We start from the raw sequence: 21,994 nt of genomic DNA on the forward strand, positions 1-21,994 counted from the left end.
GACATTGTCTTCTCAGCCAAGGCCTCAGGAATCTTCCTCTAAACTTAACCCAGAGCACCATGAACTGTAGACTCCATCGGATGTGAACGGTATATTTTTTACTGTATTTTGTCTCACTAAGACTATAACTGTTTCAAGAAAAATGTGACAAACAGCAGCATTTGTAAAAGTATATTTTATTTCTTATAATATAAAACACTAAACAGCTCTTTTATTGTGCTCACTCTCTCTTTTTAAAGCAACAGTGAATCTACAACTCTCCAGTTCCCCAAAGTACTGATGTAATTCCTTCCCACAGGAGTTGAAAGGATTACTTGGATGTTAAATATATATATATATATATATATATATATATATCTTTTAATATTCAAAGTGGTGTTGTTGACTAAACATGCTGTTTACAGTACAAAGGATATTTTTCTACTCCTAACTATTCTGTTGATATTATTGACTCACAGTTTCTTAAAAACACATTTTTCACACTGCATGTGTATTTGAACTTTGTGCACATGTGGAGCACATCCTCCACATGTCAACACATCCCACACACTTTATAAAATATGAAATGCAAACATATGCAGCCAATACAAGTCTTATTTTAAAACAACAGCGACAACAACAACAACTAAATAATTATAATTACATTCCCGAGCAATGACATTATCATATTGGTCTAAAACAGCCTGAGTGTTGAGGAGATGCCATTTCCAAGAGATAGTCTTCTATGCGTGTCTCTATGTCTGAGTAGAGGTCTTCAACTTGCTCCCTGAAAGGAGGATGCCACAGCCACAACATGGCAACCCCCGCCACAGCGAGGAGGAGAAGGAAGAACATAAACACCCTCCACCAGGAGCCAGATGGAGTCTAAAGAGGGAAGAGAGGGAAGAAAACCTCTAAGTTATATTTCATTTTGTTGTAGCTGCTCTGGTTTTCACTGCAGCAAAATAAAGTGTAAAAGAATCACTGGTGCAGGAAGTGTAAAATAATTCATATTTGTTGGCTGACAACCTGAGGGCAAATGAGAGCACTTGAGTATAGCAAGGACATTAAGTCTCAAATTCCCTTAAATGCGCAAACACACACACACACACACACACACACACACACACACACACACACACACACACACAAACACTGCTCACCGGTTTCCTGCGTCTGTGGCTGAGTTGCCGGAGTTCGTCCCTGCACTGCGACAGCCGGGCCTGGCTGGATTGACACTCCTGCTCCATGGCATGCAGCTCTGTCTGCAGCTCCTCACACTACACACACACACACACACACACACAGACACACACACACACACACACACACACACACACACACACCAAATGGAAGGGAATCATGTAAATTAAATTTCAAAATACATTTTTAGAGATGGGCTTTTCAGAATGTATTTAAAACCGGACGTGCCGAATTTTACTTGTATCTCTGAACTTCTCTCAAATGAACCCTCAGAAAATATTTTTAAAATAGATTTGAAAAATCATTTGATCTACATTAGCGATGGATTTCAAAATAGCTCGTAAGTGCAAGTTGAGTTAATATTTAATATTATAAAATATTGACTGTTAGGCTTTTTTGTAATATGCCCAAAATATAAATAATGTACTAAAAATATAGTGAGTTTTTAAAAAATATTTTAAAAGCATCTTTAACATGTTTTGTAAATATAATTGGCCTTTCTTTATGCATCAGTCTCTACAGCAAATTGCATGGAGGGTTATATTCTTTTTGACTCATCCACTCTGGATTCATGAAACTGTGATTATCACCTGTGCGGCAGCGCTGAATCAAACAAAACATGGAGGTTGTGGATGTGCCGCAGTGAACTCTGATATCCCAACGTTACCTCTCTCTCCTTGAGCCGGAGTTTCTCCTCAGTGTAACGGAGCTGCTCCTCCGCCTGAGTGTCTCTCCTCGGCGTCAGCTGTGACTCTGCTTCCTCTGACGTCAGACAGTCCTGCATCATGAAGTCCTGGCTCTCATTGTCGCCATCTACTAGGAAACAGAAAGCAGTTTAAACAAGAAATCCATGTTGTCTGTTGCAGCATTGTAGATGCTACAAAGAGAAGTCAGTGCTTAGCCTGAGAATGACTCGCAGGTAAAGGCTGAGCATGGCTTTGCAGATTCAGGAGAAAAAAAAAGACGTACAGTGGTTCAAAGTTCTGAGCGTCTAACCTCTAAGCTGCTCGCTTTCCTCTCTTAAAACCTGGTTATCTTCTTCTAGCAGGCGAATGTTGTACTGTAGGTCCTTCTTCTCTTGTCGTAACAACCCCACTTCCTCCCTCAGCCCGGCCTCTCTGGCTCTGGATAGCTGCACGGGACACGCACATTTTTAACAACCACTGACACTCAAACCTCTGACTGTGCACACTGCCACAGGACACCGTACCTCCACTTGGCTGTGCAGCTGTTGCAGCTGCTCATTACTGAGGTGCTGGTTCTCCCTGAGTTGTCCAGAGCTCAGCTTCAGCTCTTCATACAGGCTCTGCCACCTCAGTGCCTCTGCCTTGGCTGTAATTAGCGATCCCTGTTGCCAAAAATACACAATGCGTTCAAGATTCAATCACACTTCTGATATGTGATCTGAACAGAATACACATATCACCATAAAACCAAAAGAAGTAAGCGACACTGATGTGTCTGTCTCCTCAGTCAAAGTGAAAGTGTGTGGTTTTTTTTTGTTTGCGTTAGGTGTTTGACCTGCAGTGTCTCGGCCTTGCTGACAGCTTCAGTTTTCTCCTGTGTGGCCTTCTGCAGGGCCACCAGGGCTTTCTCTTCATATATCAGCTTCTGCTTCTCCATCTGTACCACTAGTTTCTTCACTCCATCTTTTGGAAACTTCTGTAAGGACACGAGACTACTGGGTTAGACCAACACATGACAGAGTGACAGTGTAGAGCCAGGCTGGCTGTTTTACAAAGGACTAAATGTTTGGGTTGTTAGACCCATTGCATGATTTAAAAAAAACACAGTGGTTGCTTCTTCTACCACCAGCTGCTATTCTTACCTGAAGGCAGACTTGCAGCTGCGACTCTAGAACCTTGATCTTGTTTCTCAGCAGGTCTTCACTGCAGCGAGCCTGTGTGGGTTAGACAGGAAATGACTGAGTGTCACGCTGTAACCTGCAGATGGAAAATTAATATTCATGCAGCAAAATCTGTGATAGGATGTTCTTTCACAGTCTGTGCTCACTGGTGCCTTCATGCACCAGTGAGCACAGAATGTGCTGCAACACTACACTGTTACAACAGTGGAAACAATTTAATAATTCGCCTAATAATAACAAACCTGAATGAGAAACAATTTTACAGAAGACTAGATCCTCCAACACAAATTAAAAATTAACAAAGGGAAACACTAATATTTCCCTTTCATTCATTACAACCAGAGTAGATAAAAGAGAGCAGATGAGGATGGATGGCACCTATAACAGTTACAGACTGACACGCCCTTCCTGTACAAGAATGACAGCTTGCACTCCTCCTATGCAGTATAGACTAGAGCGGAAGCAGGAAGCTCCAAACCACAGGCTGCATAGGAACTTCCTGAGGCAAAAACAACCATACACAAATGACGTACACGCATGTACACCAAAGAAAAGTTCAGTGTAATATCAACCAGGGAGCCAAAGAATGAAGCAGCAACACTGTGGCCCTTTCAAATAAGAGTGATGTGTTTGGACTGTGACTGCGAAACACCAGGTGTGAAGTAAACGTCCTACGCACACGGACAGAGAGAGTCTTACCGTCCACACTATGTTTGAGGAGTTGAGAAGGTTTGACGTGCTCTCCTGGAGGGCCGCCAGCTTCTTCTTCATGGCCTCCTCTCGCCACAGAGCCTCCTGATAGAAAAGAGACAGCAGAAGACAGACAGTTACAACGACACGCACATACTGAATGTAGATAAAAGACAGTCAGCAGCTAAAGGTTTAACCTCATACTCAAAATCAATGATGCTTCATATAAATAAATAAATAAATTATATTTACACTAATGATGCTGAAATAAAACTGATATTCTACTACATTAAAAGCCAGGCAACTGACCACACACAGCATGATGCTTACAGTAGCTTCAGAAAACTATATCAGTTTGCTGAATAAACAGCCACCGTGGCAACAAGTGAGAATGACGTGATAACAGTACATGGAGAGATGTAGTTTGACATTGGCACAAGTACAGAAGAGTCACAAGCTTACTTCGGTTATAGTCAGTTATACAGCAACATCTAGCTAAGGTTTGCTAACATTAGCTAACATAAGCCACCATAGGCTAGCATGTAAAACCCCTGAGTGTGTTTTGGACATAGAGAGGATATTTTATTGCGTGTGAATTCAACTTTTTATTTATTAGAGGAGGAGTTTGTCTCAATGTCTGCCTTTAAGAGTGAACTTAACGCAGATCAGGATGGACTTGGAAAAGATTTGGTTGGTTTACCTGCAGGTAGTCAGCTAACCGCTTGACATCCTATTATTTTGAGAGATGAGAGACAAGAATAACAGTTGAATGTGTTAATCATTATTATCATTTTAATCTGCAGTTTACACACACAACTCCAGCGTATAAAGCGGCGGTGTGAAACTCACTGATTCTTTGACGGTGACGAGGCCAGACCTGTGGGGAAGAAAATATCATATTACAGACACATAAAAAATATGGATCACAGCTGTTTTTGATATGAAATGAGGCTTCAGGGAGATATACATTAAGTCACACTCACTCTGTCTGGACACCGGCCTCCCGAAGTGTCTTTTTTTGGAGAATATTTTCAGTTTGGTGGGAGGATTTCTGCTGAATATTTTCTGTTCGGATCAATGTTTTGATGTTTGTCTTTTGAGCTGTGAGAAAGGATGAAGAAAACCAGCTTTATTAGTATGAAAGATCAAAGATAACATGAGACTCACTGGTCAAAATGTTATGTAATTGGCAAGAGTTTCACCATTAATACTTTTCTCTCTATTCGTCCTGTGTTGCTTTGACTCCATTGTCACTGTTGTGGAGGTAGACGCTTGCTTCCTTGAATGGCCTTTCTCTTGCCTCATCAGTGTCACCTGCTCTGGCCATAATGAAGCCTGAGGAAAGGAGAGGAGAGGGAGGAAGTGTCAGGTATTATAACATGGATGTGGTGATTTAAAACTCCAAATAATGATCTTTTATTTACCCATGTGCTGCTGCTGGGACCATCCATTTCGCCGCTGTCTGGTGTTAAAATCATCTTTGGATGTCCATTAGCGGTGGGAGTAGTTTGGATATTTGAATGAAATGTCTGTAACTTGCTGCTTGAACTGTGACGTGTCACTGAGAATGTCCTCGGTGAAGGTTTTATCCTTGAAGACGGACCACACAGCTCTGGGCTCACTGATCTCCTCCTCAGAAATTCCAGCTGCCTCTTTTTTTTCAGTTCATTTTTGATCAGTCTTGTGTCTAACTCTCTCGTAGGGCTGCGACATGAAGTCGCGTTGTTACGTCCTCGCAGGTGTTCGCGTTTCTCTGCTCTGACCTCCACTTTTCGGTCAAAGTCTTTCACTGGGGCGAGCTCTATTCCAGCCAGGATGTCCATGGCAGCTCCTCTGGCTGTTACAGTGCTTTGATCCTTCAATCACAATATATCAGTAAAATGATTATCAATCTTTGTAATGATTAAATATACAGTATATAAACAATTTGGTTGAAAGCATACCATTTACTGAAGTATATATGTTGTTACAGGGAGATTAAAAAAAAGTGTTGCAGGTGCAGGATGATGGCTCAGATGTTACATCTGAAGAAACTATTTAAGAGTTGTGAACTACCAGTTTGTCCAGCTGTTGAATTGACTGATTCAAGTTCATAGAAAACACTGGAAGAGTTTGAAATACGCCCTCATACTTGGACGGTATGAATTAGTTTACCTCAAACAAGCTGACATTTTTATCTCAAGAGTCTTTTACCTGCTTCACCAAAAGAAAAGAAAATCAGTGATCTGTAGCACCAGACTGTGCTCCGTATATATGTGAGATGTGCATAAAATAAAGGATAAAGTAAAGGATACTTTGTTTTAGCTCAGCAATTCTCTGTGACCCATCCAAGTCTGTTGTAGAAGAAGCAGCTGAAATAGCAGCTATAGAAATACGAGCATAGTCGTACTAGTAGCCGTAGTAATAGTATAGGTCATGGCAGATGTTGCAGCGGTTGCATTGCTGGTGTATTTTTTTTAGAAAGCTCCTTTAATTATCAGAGTAACATATCAAAGACAGACTAGGCCCTGGCAAATGTTGTTTGAAGTTGTGGAGGGAAAATGCACAAGATAATGCAAAAACAAAAAAGTGCTAAATAAGCAGAAATATATCATAAAGCTTACCTACTACGCCATCTCTTTCAGCTGGGGAAAACTCTTCATGAGCTGGCTGAGAAGTCATCCATTTTCTCACTCTAGTGAAATAATGTCCGGGAGCTTTGTCTGTGTTTCACATGTAGCTGTTTCTGTTGAGCATAATTTAACAGGAAGTGAAGAGAACCACAGCGTCATATGTTCCTCTATCTCACCAGCCACTCGCACCAAACTGATGCCACGCACGGGTGCGCCTCAAGATTACAGACAGGCACAGTCAATTCCCCCTGCACGCAGTCTGGGACGAAATGCACCACTTGGGAGACAGTTGTGTGTGGTGTGTGTGGTTGCCTCTTGGATGGTTTAATTTTTTTTATTTTTTAACAGTCTCATTTCTCATTGGAGTGGGTTAATGACTTAGATGTAATGAAGGTGTAGATGACTCTAGTGTGGTACATAGGCAGAAAACTGTAACTGGAAAAACAGTGCAGTTTAGAAGTTTGAAGGCTCTTTGCCACCAAACTCTGTAGTAGTTATATATGAAGTAAAACCTTAAATTTATGTTTTTTTATGCAGATTATTATTAACTGTCACAGACCTGACACAAAATCTAAAGAAACATTTAGATAAATTGCAGTCTATGGAATATCTAAAAGGTGAAGGAAAACACATCATCTACAATTAACAGTTTAACCCTAACACTAACCATTATCCTAACCCTAGTTATCTTTTAGCTAATCTGGCTGTTAATTCTATTGTTATCCCCAGTCTGTAGTAACCTGACAATTTACTTCAATTTTCCTTCATATGAGTATATTTATATATTACCCCCCCAACACACACACACACACACACACACACACACACACACACACACACACACACACACACACACACACACAAACAAACAAACACACAAGTCTTAAACGTGCATTCTCAAGATTACTTAACCCAAAACAGCATAGTATCATATATAATCTCAACTTCTCCCCATTAAGGCCCTAATGATCCCACCTCCATTTATCCAAATTTACCGTTGCGGGCACCCTCTTCTGGCCTCCTTTAAAACTGGAACTCTTCGCTACTCTCGCGATCTTTCAGGGGGATTTCTCGTGTGTCCGCCATCCCTACGGTTCTTTGCAGAAGGGCACAGAGAGGCCGAAACAAGGCTGCCCGGTGGAGCAACAACTCGGCACTTTCAACCTTCAAACATGCTGTCCAGGCTCGTTTTTGTTTCAGGTATGTTCTAATCTAGCTTTTTAGATGTTAATAAAGACTCACTCAGCTCTGCCATAACGAAACAGTCAAGCAGGAGAACTTAAAGTTTAAAGTGAATGTGAAGGGTAAGTGAAGGCCGCACATTGAATGAGATACATGCTAATGCTAGCTGTAGGGAACAACTGAAGTGTCTGCTCTGAAACTCTTGTTAGTCTGAATGTAGAAAAGACGGCAACCTTTTTCTGTATTTCTAGCAGACATCACGACCAGTTTGTCAAAGCTTTAGGTTAAAGCTCATTTAGATGGCGGCAGCTAACGGTAGTAAATAGAAGCTACATTCGCTAGCGTAAGCTCTGCACGCCTGCAAATGTCACCTTATTGACAGCTAGCCTTGCTCGGTTTTGAGCTCCTTATGTCTTTAGTGAAGAGAAACAACAATGACTTAAAGTAAGTCCAACAAAGGTGTGTTTTCACAAATTTTAGTTTGAAGTCTGACTTTTAGTGGGTATTATGCTGTCGGTATTGAAATAGCCTCATCCTGTAACTGGGTTTTTGTTGACTATTATCAGCATTGAAGTTAAATACAGCCAGTGGCCAGTGTATTAGGTACACTTAGCTAAACGTATGCAGTTTAATACAACGGCTGTGCAATTAGTCCTACCTTCATGAAGGTTATAATGTTGAGCTTTGGTTGAAACTGTTTTAAAGACACGTTTATTAATCAGGAAAATAATCAACACATTAAACATTAATGAAAACATGCAGTGTTTGCAAGTATTTGCCTTATGTCGTTGTTTATTCTATCCTTTGCAGCCAGTTCCCTGAAAGGCAGTGGCCCCCTTGGAGCTGGGTATGTGTCTTTTAGAAATTGTTTTATTTACTGTATCTATCACTGATGTGATGATAAATTTGATTAACAATAAAAGTATTGAAAGCTAACAGTGTTTTCCACCACAGCCTGGTCCAGGCATCTCGCTCCCTGCAGACATCATCCCAGAGTCTGGCCCCAGTGCCCCCTCTTCCAGAGAAAGGAGGAAAAGTCCGTCATGGCATCATCCCAGAGGAGCTCTTCCAGCTCCTGTACCCCAAAACTGGAGTCACAGGTCTGTAGTCTTTAGCCCAGGGCTGGATGTTGAGATGATCTCAGTAAGTCAGTTATAAATGGTTTCGTAAGGCAAGTTTATTTGTTAAGCACCTTTTTAACAACAAGGCAATCCAAAGTGCTTTCCATAAAACAGAAAGAGGATTAAGACAAAATTTACAGAATAAAATAAACAGATTAACATTAAGCTTAAATAGAATAAGACTGATCTGACAGGAGACCAAAAAGTATAGTGCAGTGACACTGCAGTGCAACATAGGAATACAGTCCCAAATTTAACTGAAAAAAAAAAAGTGCAAATAGAAAAGATTTTAGCTTTTATTTAAAAGAGTTGACATAAAATTTTCTGGGACTTTGTTCCAGATATATGAAAAGCCAAGCAGTGCATCTGGCAGTAACACACTGCACTCTTACAAACATTACCATTAAAAGCTCAGAGAGAGAGAGCTGTGTGTGGTTATTGCTGATTGGTTTACATACCTTCATACTTTGGATCTCACTGTTGCACTAACATCATTTTACTGACTAAGGAAAAAATTCTCCATTTTTCTTTTTGTCACCAGGACCTTACATGCTGGGCACTGGCCTCCTCCTCTACATGCTTTCCAAGGAAATCTACGTCGTGAACCATGAGACATTCGCTGCCGCCTCCATAGGCGCCGTCATCATCTATGGTATCAAGAAATTTGGTCCCAGCGTTGCAGCTTTTGCTGACAAACTGAATGAGGTAGGCTGTCAACCATGTAGATCTGTGTTTTTAACTTTCCTTTTTCTCTGGCTAATAGTGTGGTGTATAGTGTAGTATGTGTGGAAACTTATCCCCAGCGTCTTTAAAATGCGTGAGAGATTACTGTTGGACAGATGTTATTTTAATCAAGCTACAGACTTTCAGCCAAAAACCATTGGTCTTCTCTTTTGTGCCAACCTTTGCAAACACCTCTGTAAACCTGCTCTGTGTGTGTTTTCAGGACAAAGTGGCCAAGGCTCAGGAGGTGAAGGACCTCGCCATGTCCAGCCTGGCTCAAGCCATCGAGGATGAGAAGAAGGAACAGTGGAGAACAGATGGAAGATCAATGCTCTTTGATGCAAAGAGGGTGAGCAGCCTTGATGTTTGCCTTTTTATTTTCCATTATCTTATTTACCCAAGACTTATTGACAGTTGTAAGGCATTTGCCCTGTTCCCCTCTGCTTTGAGCTGTAGGACTTGAAGGGCATCATTATGTAGTCTTTGACATTTAGCGACCTCTGCTGGCAACAAGTTGAAATTGCAACACCACCACCGAGTGACCCTGCTCAGGCTGCTATAGAACGTGGGGAGCTAGAACAAAATAATGTCTGGAGAAAAACAAGAGGCCATAAATAAATAAATACTACTTATTCAAATTTTGCCATGATTGAAGTTGCCTTGCTGAATTTACTTCTCTTTTTATCAACTTGGTAGTCTGTTGAAAAATCACTGCCTGAATTCTGGCTGCATATGAGCATATGGCATATTTAGTCATATTCTTAATATTATTATGTTTCTTTTACAAAGGCCAGACAGTTAAAAAACCATGAACAAAACTTTTAAAATTTTTTAAAGAATTCTGGTTTAATTTGTGGTGCTGTCACTGAAATCAGATTTCAAACTGCACCACAATGGTAAGAGCTTTTAAAGATGGAATTTAACCTGCTTAAAATGAATATTCATACGACCCAAGGTTAGACTAGAGATTTTTCTGTAGTGTGGTGACAAAGACTGCATGTAGTTCTCTTTCCTTTCTCAGAACAATGTGGCCATGCTGTTGGAGACCAACTACAGAGAGAGGCTACACATGGTGACCAATGAGGTGAAGAGGCGCTTAGATTACCAGATCGGCCTGCAGAACCTCCACCGCCAGATGGAGCAGGAGCACATGGTCAACTGGGTTGAGAAGAGCGTTGTGGGCAGCATCACTCCCCAGCAGGTCAGTCTTTTTAGTCAGACTGTCAGAAGCCTCCAGCTCAGTGATGTTTCTCAGTGTGGATATTATGTGAAAATAGTGTTTCAGTCTTGCATTTGTGTTTTTGGCAAATTGTTAAGTTGGGTGACAGTTTGTGAGTACAGGTAACAACTTAAAGGAAAAACCAACTAAGTTTCTTAAGTAAGGTGTTGAGCCACCATGTGCTGCCAGAACGGCTTCAGTGCTCCCTGACGTTGATTCTACGAGTCTCTGAACTCTACTGGAGGGATGAACACCATACTTTCAAAATATATTTCAGGTTTTTCCTTTTTAATTTGTCCGTATGTCTGCAGCTCAGAGTAACAAAAACTGAAGGTTGGCATTGAATATCTGGTCTGATTTATGTTGTCTATTTACCAGAATATAAAATGACCCTGATTATTAGATGAAACCCTGTTTTTCCCCTGTTTTTGGAAGAAGACTTTGAAGATACAGCACTTTCTAAGTGATCTAATAGGCAGAGATTTGCTGAGATGCTGTTTATCAAAGGAAAAGAGTGTCCTCATTCTTTTAGACTTTTTTGTCATAAAAGTGAAATGTGAAAAAAATACATTTTTTTTTTTAAGCAGAATGTAAAATTTTGTTACCTTTTCCCCAGGCTCTGTCAGCCTCTTGGAAGTGGTCAAATTAATTTCTCTGGCAACACTTTTCATTTTCTCTTTTATCTTTTTGAGCTCCTCATCATCTGTGACTCATCCCATTGACAGATTATTCAGGCCACCGTCTGTTTGTGTTTCAGTAAAGGAAGTCACTTTGGATTCGTTTTCACTCCTCATTAATTTATTTCCTCTGTGGCAGCAGAATACATTACTCGAGCCATTAGAAGCTGTTAAAATGGGCTAACAAAATACTATTAGGGTTGCATAACTCTAAAACACAGATAGCATAGCAACATTAAGACTACATACAACCCATAATGCAGTATCTGACATTGTAAACATGAATATTAGACATGTTTTCAAACATCATTTCCATAAAAAAAAAAAAAAAAAAATATATATATATATAAAAACAACTACTAAGGCCAAAATGGTATTCTTTGCTAAATCTTAATTTTAGTCAATTTTATACTTTTTTTTTTTTTTTTTTTTTTTTTTTTTTTAGGAAAAGTTCTTTTAACATTCAAAAACTTTTTTCCTAATAAGTAAAAGTTATGTCTCAAAAGAAATGATTGTTAACAATGTCATAAATGTCAAAACTAGTTCAGAAAACTTACAGCCCTATTCATTGCTTCATTATTGATTTATTTTCAACAGGAGAACCAGCTCTTTAAAAATCAATGAATAGTTGTTTTTTTTTTTTTTTTTGCTTTTCTGACTAAATGGAAAGATTCACAATAAAGTGGTTGTCATTGTGAAAAGCATAAACGGCTTTTCTAACTGACCTGTAAGCCCTCGTTATTCTCCAAGCTTCACATCTGTCTTTGTGTTGTTTTTCAGGAGAAGGAGAGCATCGCCAAGTGCATCACAGACCTGAAGGCTCTGGCCAAGACCACTCAGGCCAAGGCTACAGCCTAAACTGTCAAGTCTTCAGAGAAGGCCGCTCTAACCCCTACTCAATGTCCTAAGACGAGACGTTCACTTTTCTTTACAGAATAAACTATTCCCTCTTTAAAGATTGTCTCTGTCAATATTATGGGTGTGTACAGTATTTACACGTCAGTTGATGGTAAAATAAATGGTTCTCTTATTCAACTTCAACTGGCCGTTTGTATTTTTATACTTCAAACAGTAACTTTTTATACACTTAAACTAACCTTTGCTCACACACTTTTTCGGTGACGTTAGGTGTGTGGAACATACTTGACGTCAACACTTTATAATCACGATAGATTGCACTTAGATTTCTGGAGCTCTTAAGACCTTTGATCACTCTAAAGGTGTTGTTGTAAAGCATTTATAAACCTTTGGACTCATAATGAGCCACCTTACCATCATACCTCAAATACTTTACCTTCAAATGACAAGTCAAGCCAACACTCCTGATCCGTCACATCATTGCACTTTGAACCTGGTGCTTTCGAGCAGGAAGTCAAGGAAGTTTCTGTCAGCAGGATGTGTGAAGAACAAATGCGTTCTGCAGTGAGAGGTGTCGGTAGAAACTCTGTTTGAAAGAAAGGAACGATGACACCGGAGCAGAGCTGACGTTCACAGGTAACAACGGGATTAAGACGTTCTGAAAAGGCGACGTGATTAGAGGGTAGAATTAAAAAGCTTAGATTAACCTCGACAGTTGGTGGCATTACGTCTTGTTTAGAAAAGGGAAATGTGTTTGCTCTGGCATGAAGTGGGTGGTTGTTGACAGGGAAGCACTTCTCAAATCCTACATTCAATTTATGAAGTATGTGGCAGTTTTGAAGTATCACACTGAACATTTAAGATTTGTTTCTTAAACTCTTGATACATGAAGGATCAGCTAATTAGTAAAAAAAAAAATAGTCATACCGATCTACTGTTTATGCTGATCTAAGTCCAGTCAGGTGGTAAAGTCATCGAGACAGTTTAATTATTAGTGAAAGTTTTGGTTAATTTAAACCTTGATTTTGTCATTTGTAATTGATTAATTGGGCTTTTCAATGTAAGTGGTTTATTGTTGATTCTGATTTTAAAATTTTAAACTTAGTTTCAAAGCAAAACAGTACATGTAGTTTAACGGTGGCTCAAGAAGGAAACTGACCTCAGTCATGTCAAACTATAGCAGTAAAATGCCTGAGTTTGTTACAGAAAGGCTGAATTTTATTGCTTATAAATTAAAGTTTTCATTTGTAACAGGAAGAACGTGTTATTTCATCTCCCAAAAGAGACACGGTCTTGCTTCTATGTGAGAAGCTGTAAATCTCCAAACTGGGTGGATAAATACTTACGATATGTGAACAGTGCATCCACACAACCGTTTGTCCCGGTTTAATTTTTCCACATTGTCAGTTTGAGAAACATCTTTTCTTCCAGGCTGGAGAGATTCTGAACAATCTGAAGGTTTAACTCTTCCAAAAACAAGACAAACGCTGCTGTTTGAAAATGTATGGAAACACTGGGCCATTCTCCTATTCCCCAAGGTCAGTAACACTTCATTTTCACTTTCAGCTGCACAGTTACTTGGTTAATAACATCACTGTTATTAATTTATTTGAGCCATTTGAGCAAAAAATCTTTACAGCACTCTAAACATCCGTTCACACCCTTTCATGATTAAACACTGTTGTGTTGTGGTTTATCTTCAGATCGCTCTGCTGGTGACAGTGATGGTTTTATTGCCATGTGAGGAGGTCAGGCTGGCAGCAGCCCATGAATGTGCCCCACGTCTCCTGTTTGATAAGTTACCTTTTATTGTCCTTCAGGGGTTTCTCACCGGAGGACCTCCCTCAACAGAGGCGGGCTTTCCAACAGGATGATGTCAAGGGTTCTCCACTGCAGAGAAACGGCATATCCAGACCCAGTGGAAGACACATATACAGTATGTTAAGACATAAAAAAGTGACACCACCTATTCATCAGTGTAATATTTTACTTTTTATGAGAAAAAAATTGCATTTGACATTTTCAAATCCAAATTTTCTTTGCATCAGTGCAGAGAAAAGAGTACTCTGAGTCGCTGAACAGACAACCCGACAACTTTCACGTCAGAGTGGAGGTAAATGAGAAATCGGCACCAGCATGGAAACAAACATACAAATGCCTACGCAATACAACCTTTTGCTCTCCCCCTATTCATGACCTCAACACTGACTCCACAGCATCTGTTCACCTGTGAGCTGGACGGCCAGGAGGTGAAGACAGTGGACAACTGTGTGTCCAAGCTCAAGAGGCTGGATGCCAAAGGTCGCCTGTGGCCACAGGAGATGATCATGGAGGTTCAGGGAGGATATCTGATGCTCAGCGACATTGAGACCAAGGTTGGTGGTAATTCCTAGAAGACTGGTTCCCAACCTTTTCCACCTCACGGCCCACTAGAAAATCCCAAAAATGTTGGTTTTCTTTTGTGTTTGACAGAAAAGAGATCACGTGTCGATTCACCATCTGTCTCTCGACTCTTTCCCTTTAACTTCCTGTTGCTAAACAACTATCCATTTTGAATTTCCAGTTTTTGCTACAAATATAATCTATCAATAAGACTGAGGTAGTAAACGAGTACACGATGTGGTCCGGCCGGCGACAACATTAGTTCCTGTCATTGGCTTATCACAGTGACAGGCCTTAACACAAAAAAAAAGGATCATTTTTAAAGATCATCTTTTCACCGAAGCTGTTCGGTTTTGCATATGATTCGGCCCACTTGCAATACCGTTGTGGACCACCAGTGGGCCCCAGCCCACAGGTTGGGAACCATTGTCCTAGAAGAATGGTTAAGGACGTCTTGTACGATTTGATCTCAGAAATCACACATCACAGGCTAGACACGTATGTGGACACCTTAGCAGTTGGCCCCAAATTGTGTAGTCGTTACAACTAAACTACTAAACTACGAAGCATTAACATGCAGCTATAACAACCTCCACTCTTCTGTGAAGGCTTTCTGCATGATTTTGGGAGCCTGGCTGCAGGGATTTGTTCCCATCCAGTCACAAAAGCATTAGTGAAGTCAGCCATGCTTGTTCCAGTTTATCCCAAAGGTATTTGAGGGGTTGAGGTCAGGTCTCTGTCAAGTTCTTCCACATCAAACTGAGAAAACTATTTATTCAAGGACCTTGCTTGAGGGAGGGTGGGGGGGTGGGGGGGTATGTGTGCTTGTCTTGTTGAAACTGGAAACTGTTTCAGCCTCAAAGCTTGAAGCACACCAGTGTCAAAATATTATTTTATTGAATTAAGAATGAAGAAAAATAGCCTCAGACCAAAGATAGAGAGAGGGCGAGCTGTGAGTGAAGGATTAAGCATAATTACACAGGCAGAGCTGTTTTAACTAGGATCTAAATGACTGTACACCTTAAAACCTGTGCTGGTGTGTTGACTTTTTTTTCTGCATGTCGATTTTCAATCTGATTTTAAAGACAGAGCTGGAGTCTGTGCCTTTGAGTAGCATCACGCAAACCAAAGCTGTATTGGACAGCTGCGCCTACAACTCTGTGCTGGCGATAACTGTGCAGGAACGCAGCAAACGCATCCCTCAGGTCTTCATGTTCCAGTGTGAGGAGACCGGGGTGAGTGGCATTTCGTCATAACCGTCAGTGAACTCAGCTTTGACCTTCTGACAGCCTCCAGAGAAGGGAGGAGGTGTTAGCCATGCTGATGACTGGGATCTCTGAAATCGTTTCCAGTATTTCGTAACAGCACGGATGCAGCTGTTTTCTTTTTTGTTGGTGTCATGTAGGAGTTTGATTGAAGTCGGGTGTGTTTCACCAGGCGCCGTTCATCAAGGGCGATCTGGATAAAGCAATCCGGAAAGGAGGAGCTGATGCGCAGCCACGCAAAGACAAATTTGACATAAGGTACAGTGTGACATCACAAGTCTAAACAAAGATAAAACCACAGTTATGAGAAAGCAGAAGAAATACACATTTAGAAATCAAACAGCTGAATCCATGAACTGCTGCCCGTTGATTTTTTTCAGGAGTGATCTTGAAAACATCATCGGGCAACACGCTCCGGGAAGTTTCCGGCAGGCTGGGCCTCGACTTGTGCAGCAAGAGATGACCCCGCCACCACCGGACCACCCGCCCCCACAGTGGGGCAGCAGAGAACCAGGTGCATTGAAAGCATATTGACAATATCTTTAATCATAGAAGAGAAACCCCTTTCAATCCTGAACAGCTGACATTTTTAATTCCATCAAAAATCTCAGCAGTTTATGGACGTGTTCTGTGCAAATAAGCTCAATATTTGTAATAACTTTTTTCTTTATGTCAAATCAGAGAGTTTCCCTCCCCTGCGGGTCGACACCCCACAAGAGGAAATACTGCATCATCCGGATCTTCATGACTTAGGGAGCGGCCCAGAGGTGGCCCGTGAGCAAACAGACACAGACAGGAACACGGTCAGTGCTGCCGGGACTGTTTACACAATGAACATGCTCGTATGTGCTAGTTTTTTAACAAGGTCCTGCATGCTCCTGAATGTGTTTTATATCTTGCTTTTATACCTTTCCACAGGACATATTAAACCATGTTCTAAGTGATTTGGAGATCTTCCTGGCCAAAGTGTCTGAGACAGCAAATGCACCATCACTGCAAAGTGAGAAGAACAAGAAGAAAAACTTGTTTAAGAAGAAAAAATCAAAGAAAAATGGTAATATATCCAGTTCATGTCTCCACTCGCACATGTAATGAGTGGAGCTTAACCTCCTGCAGGTCCAGAACATTACATAAACAGCAGTGTGCTGTATTTATCATGACTGTATCTCTCCTGCAGCACCAGCTTCCAGTCTGCCGTCGTGGGAGGAATATATCGCCTGTCTTCAGAAAATCAAATATGGATTTAATCTGCTGGTAAACTCCTTTTCAAACCTTTAACTCTCTCCGCAGATGACGTGTTGTCCGTAGCGGTTTTGGAAAGACTTTGAGTGGTGATGTGCTGACATCACGTTGACTGGGAGGTGTGATTGCAGAACAAAGCAGTGAAGTGTGACACTGAAACGCTCTTTCTTATATTCCAGGGCCAGCTGGAAAGCACACTGACCAGCCCCAGTGCTCCTGACTTTGTCCACATCCTCTTCACTAGTCTAGGCATGGTGAGCTCCTTCAACCTGGTTCATTTTGCACTGGCTCAGTTCAAGGCCACTGTTATTTCTGTTTTCTTCACAATGACGTGGCACTCTCTTAGCTGTCACAGTAAATACTTTCCCCATTTTTCTACAGGTAGTGCCTCAGTATCCTGCAGACCTGCCCCCTACTGTGCTCTCTCCCCTGCTGACAGAGTCGGCCATGCGGCTGCTCAGTCGGGTCGTCAGCCCGGAGGAAGACCAGCTGTGGAGGTCTCTGGGAGACCCCTGGAACATCCCCAGGTACGGCGACCTTTACAATCCTCACGCAACTTGCGCAACTTCCCACATTCAGCCCTCTGATGTTCGTGCACCTCTACCTGCCCGACACACCCTAACCTAGTGAGGCTGTTTTCCCATATGTAAATATGGGTCAGAGGTAATGCTGCATTCATGGTCTATGGAAAAATGGTAAATATGAGTGTTTAATTTAAAACTATAGTTAATTTCAGTTTTAGTGTCGAGTTCTACATGAGAACTCAAAATCTGGCAACAATTTGATGTATTGATTGACTAATAGTTTAATGATATAAACCATTAGAAGAACAACTTTAAGGTTGGCAGGTTGTGAATAATCCCTTTGGCTGGTGTTCATCCATCTCCAGCTGTGTCTTTTTATATCTATAGTTCTTCAGGGAGATCACTCCAAGGGAACGTTTACCATCCAAAATCCATATATTAACATCTTATTGATATTTCTAACTGCAGACTTAATGACATATCAAAAAGTGGGAAATTCATGCGTTAATGTTCTACAAACATTTATAGCTGCATTACAGAAAGGAGAACCATTAGCTGTGGCAACCCAAAAGTTTTTATTAAGTTATTAAGGGAACATTGTGGCATTTTGGGAGAAACACTTATTCACTGAGAAAGATGAGAAGATTAATATCACTTAAATGCATGTCTGTTTAATATGAAACCACTCGCTTGCCTCAGTCCAAAGGTTAAAAAAAAGAAAATGCACCTGCTAGGCAACCAGCTGAGACTCCAGGAGGGGACTTTGGACATACGGCACATATTCCCATTTTTACACTCAGTTTTTTAAACAAATGTGATACAACATGTTAATTAGTGAGCTTCATTTTGAACCTTTGGACACAGCCAGGCTAGCTGGGCCCTCTCTGTTTCCTGTCTTTATGCTAAGCTAAGTATGTACCATACTGACATGAGTGGATTTTTTAAAATGTAATTCTTGGCAAGATTCTTGCAACAAATAAGCATATTTCCCAAAATGTCTAACTACACATTCATAAAACTGCATGTCAGCACCCAACTTTACATTTGCCGTCTTTTTAGCCCAAACGTGTCATTAACAGATCAAGAGATACTGGATTGATACAGAAAATGCATCATGAAGTCAATTTATTGTAATTATTCCTACATAAGGTCAGCACTGCATTAGACAGTTCCATTTTGTTTCAGCTGACAGTTTCCTGCCCCTGTCACCTCACAGGTCTAGATGGCCGGATGCTGATATCTTACCTTACATCCCTGACTTCTACGACGGCTGGCAGCCGCCTGCCCCCTCACGCATGCCCTCCCCACACCCTCAGAACAATGATCCACTGAGCAGGAGCAACAGCCAGCGCTTCCCACCCGGCCGACCCAATGGACAAATAAATGAGAGCCGGAGCTACTCACCCAGAGCAATGCAGATGCAGCCTGAAGAGGTAGAACCGCTCTCATGCAATCACTCACCTTTCAGCAGAGATCACTGAGTTAAAGTTAAGACTAAGAAGACCCGTTTAATATCACATAGAATGCAATTTAATGCCTGTTTCACAATCATACAGTCGAAAGTATGACAGTGTGGTGGAAACCAGAAGGGATGATATGGCCTAGAACTGACACTTGCAACCAGTTTTACTATTTATGTTTCAAAAATATATATTTTAGTGCCTTTTTTAAGGAAATCAATTTCATTGCTTGTTATGATTTGACCTGCAGATAACCTGACTTGAACTCTGGTTTTGTTTACAGTTTATGTTTGGTATTTGTACTTGTGGTGCTCTAGCAGGGATTGTATTCTGTCATAACTACACATGCAGCTGTTGCTGAATTACTTTCCCATATGATAGATTACAGTGCTGGTGATTAACCCTTTCAGCTCCTCAGTAGTTGTTATCCAGCGGGTGAGCACTTGATGAAGTACACTGTCACCCTGCTTGAGAAGCTGGGAGTAGCTGAAATGATATAATCACCATCATTGAAAAGGATTGGCAGGTGGCTATCATAACTATAATCACTGCTACCATCTGGCACCTGAACCTTTAATATGCAAGTCTTCAAAGCAACATGAAATGACTAACATCTCCAGTGAAGCCATTATCACCACTGTATGTATTTTTTTGCCTTTTACAGCCTGTCACCAACAGTCCGTGGGGTCCACCACCACCACCACAGTAAGTATTATTACACTGCAGTAAATATGGCTTCATGATTACATTTGTAGCAAACATTTCTTCTCTGTGGGCTTTTTTTATTTGGTCCTATGCACCGCTGTTACAAAGTGTGTGTCTGCTGCTGTTTCAGGTTCAGCAAGCCTCCCCTGTACATGCGGGTCATTTACGACTTCATGGCCAGAAACAACCAAGAGCTGAGTATTATGAAGGGTGACGTTGTCCAGGTGAGATGTTGTACAATAACCCTGTTGCTCAGAAATACAAGTATTATTCTTTATTGTCAAATAGAGTGCAAACATTGCTTGTTATAAAAAAGTCATAGTAATATCCTAGTGAACATTGGAGTTGGATTTTGCTTTTGAGCCTCATCTCCACTGAAGACATCTGTCATAGGATGGATAAAAAAAAAACTTGACTTTTGCTTTTTGCTGGTGCAGTGAAATTTTATCACAAAAATCCAAGAGAGGCTTTTTCACTTAAGAAGAAAGAAAGATAGACTACAGATGTACTCACACTCACCGCAAGCAGGTGCAGATCTTTCCAGCCTTTCTATGTTGTATGATAAAGGCCAAAGACACTGAACATTAATAATGGTGCTTCCTGCTATGGGACCAGTTTGTTTTTGCCTTTGATGTACATTTCAGTCTGGTAAGAGAGATTTTCACAGAGAGACATGCTAGTCCAATCAGCTGTTGTATCAACGGAGTATTGATTCCCACTACGTTACTGCCCAGTAAACATATATACATATAGTGAGGAAACCCAACCGCAATAAAAACTGAAATGATATGGATTTTTGTTTTTACAGATGTCTGACAGTTGCTAATGAGCTCTGAACACGCTAATGAGCCCCCCCCCCCCAACTATCTCTATATGCTTTTATCATTTTTTTTCTTTGTTTTTGTTCTGTACATTTAGATTTTAAAAAAAGCTTGTAGGAGAGCTGCAGTTCAGTCACAGGCAGGAAAATTAAAAAGAACAAAAATCTTGCAGTTGAAAAGAGCCTTGATTCTATTCAAATTTTGACTCATCTGTTCATATATTTACCACAGTCACAATTATAGCTGCTGTTACTGTCTTCATCATCATTCTGCTACTTCCGATGTTCACAGACTGTTTCTTTTTTTTTTTTTTTTTTTTACAGGTGATTCAGAAATCCAAGCAATGGTGGCTTGTTCGTAACGGCCGCGATGAGGAAGGAAACGTTCCTCAGAATGTTTTGGAGCCGATGAAGAACGCTGGGCACACAGAAGATCTACCGGTGAGCCGAGTGACGAGTAAGTCTGCTGAGTAACCTAGTTAACAGATTCACAAATGACATTTTACTCCCTTCACACGCAGTGGGAGACACGCGGCCCAGTGACTCTCGACATGTCCTCCTCATCTGCTGAGGTGAAAGCCTGGCTGCAGTACAAAGGTTTCTCCAAAATGTGAGTGACACGATCCACAGAGGCACTGGGAATTTTAAGATGTCTGTGCTGTAAATAAGGCTCGTATTTCATGATGAAGTGTGATATTCTATTTTTTATGCCTTTACATGAACAGCACTGTGACCAGCCTCGGGGTGCTGACCGGGAAACTGCTCCTGGGGATGAGCAAGGATGAGATAAGGACTGTGTGTCCGGAGGAAGGAGGCAAGGTCTTCTTCCAGCTTCAGGCCGTTAAGTCAGCCATTGCAGTAAGTAACATGTCACATATTAACACACACACACACATCCAACTGCAACACATCAGTGATGTTTTGTCCTGTTACCTACAGCTCGCCAGTGAACCATCAGGCCTGTACAACAGCCGCTACTAACGACCTACTTCACTGCACCTTCAGTTTCTCTTCTCGTCAATTTTCACCCGCGATCAACATCTGGAATTATTGGGATCGAATTTTGTCCTTTTGTGTCATAAATCATCTTGTGTGGATGGCTACTTCCAGCATGAATGCAACTGCATCAAATACTGATTTGTCATTCAAGTCAAAGTACTTTTAGTGAATGAAACTTGTATGACCAGAAATAATTAATAATTAACTGTAATTTATTTTACTTACTAGAAATTAGAAGAATTACTTTGTAAGTTCTGTATAGTTTCCCCAATGATAAAATAAAATGTATGTTGACATTTAAGTTCCATCTAACATCTCTCCTCTTGATAACTATTAACTGCGTTGTGTTTTTAATATATATATCCACATTCTATCCATATCTTACATTGCCCTGAGCTGCATTAACTTATATTGTATTTTCTTTTAATGAATGTTTCTTAAGATGTAGTTTAATGTACAGGAAAAG

At 40.8% G+C, this 21,994-nt stretch overlaps 3 protein-coding genes across 9 annotated transcripts; 2 read left to right on the top strand and 1 right to left on the bottom strand.

Moving 5' to 3' along the window:
- Positions 1–160: 160 nt before the first annotated feature.
- Positions 161–6,511, bottom strand: LOC130174232 (TRAF3-interacting JNK-activating modulator). 7 transcript variants are annotated; one of them, XM_056383882.1, is made up of 14 exons: positions 6,347–6,511; positions 5,164–5,595; positions 4,951–5,074; positions 4,723–4,840; positions 4,589–4,616; positions 4,440–4,469; positions 3,749–3,844; positions 3,011–3,082; positions 2,704–2,844; positions 2,393–2,530; positions 2,179–2,314; positions 1,773–1,998; positions 1,143–1,259; positions 161–864 (listed from the first exon to the last, which is right to left on the bottom strand). In XM_056383882.1, the coding sequence occupies exons 1-14, from the start codon at positions 6,398–6,400 to the stop codon at positions 735–737; spliced, it is 1,842 nt and encodes a 613-aa protein (XP_056239857.1). In that variant the 5' UTR covers positions 6,401–6,511; the 3' UTR covers positions 161–734. The 7 variants fall into 7 exon arrangements, with proteins under 7 accessions (XP_056239857.1, XP_056239853.1, XP_056239854.1 ...); XM_056383878.1 differs by having other exon boundaries at positions 4,942–5,074; positions 6,347–6,507; XM_056383879.1 differs by having other exon boundaries at positions 1,773–1,995; positions 4,942–5,074; positions 6,347–6,505.
- An 887-nt stretch (positions 6,512–7,398) lies between these two features.
- Positions 7,399–12,314, top strand: atp5pb (ATP synthase peripheral stalk-membrane subunit b). The gene is made up of 7 exons (XM_056383799.1): positions 7,399–7,551; positions 8,344–8,380; positions 8,488–8,633; positions 9,196–9,359; positions 9,601–9,726; positions 10,399–10,578; positions 12,054–12,314. Exons 1-7 carry the CDS (start codon positions 7,524–7,526, stop codon positions 12,129–12,131), a joined length of 759 nt encoding a protein of 252 aa, XP_056239774.1. The 5' UTR covers positions 7,399–7,523; the 3' UTR covers positions 12,132–12,314.
- A 366-nt stretch (positions 12,315–12,680) lies between these two features.
- On the top strand, positions 12,681–21,840 carry eps8l3b (EPS8-like 3b). Its single transcript, XM_056385075.1, has 20 exons — positions 12,681–12,767; positions 13,563–13,669; positions 13,952–14,067; positions 14,180–14,244; positions 14,348–14,506; positions 15,599–15,748; positions 15,951–16,036; positions 16,159–16,292; positions 16,460–16,581; positions 16,697–16,832; positions 16,956–17,032; positions 17,200–17,274; positions 17,402–17,547; positions 18,761–18,977; positions 19,669–19,709; positions 19,840–19,933; positions 20,854–20,970; positions 21,051–21,139; positions 21,255–21,387; positions 21,469–21,840. Exons 2-20 carry the CDS (start codon positions 13,632–13,634, stop codon positions 21,508–21,510), a joined length of 2,037 nt encoding a protein of 678 aa, XP_056241050.1. The 5' UTR covers positions 12,681–12,767; positions 13,563–13,631; the 3' UTR covers positions 21,511–21,840.
- The last annotated feature ends 154 nt before the right edge of the window (positions 21,841–21,994 follow it).

The sequence above is a fragment of the Seriola aureovittata genome, chromosome 9 (genome assembly GCF_021018895.1).
Source record: "Seriola aureovittata isolate HTS-2021-v1 ecotype China chromosome 9, ASM2101889v1, whole genome shotgun sequence".
NCBI classification, from domain to species: Eukaryota; Metazoa; Chordata; class Actinopteri; order Carangiformes; family Carangidae; genus Seriola; species Seriola aureovittata.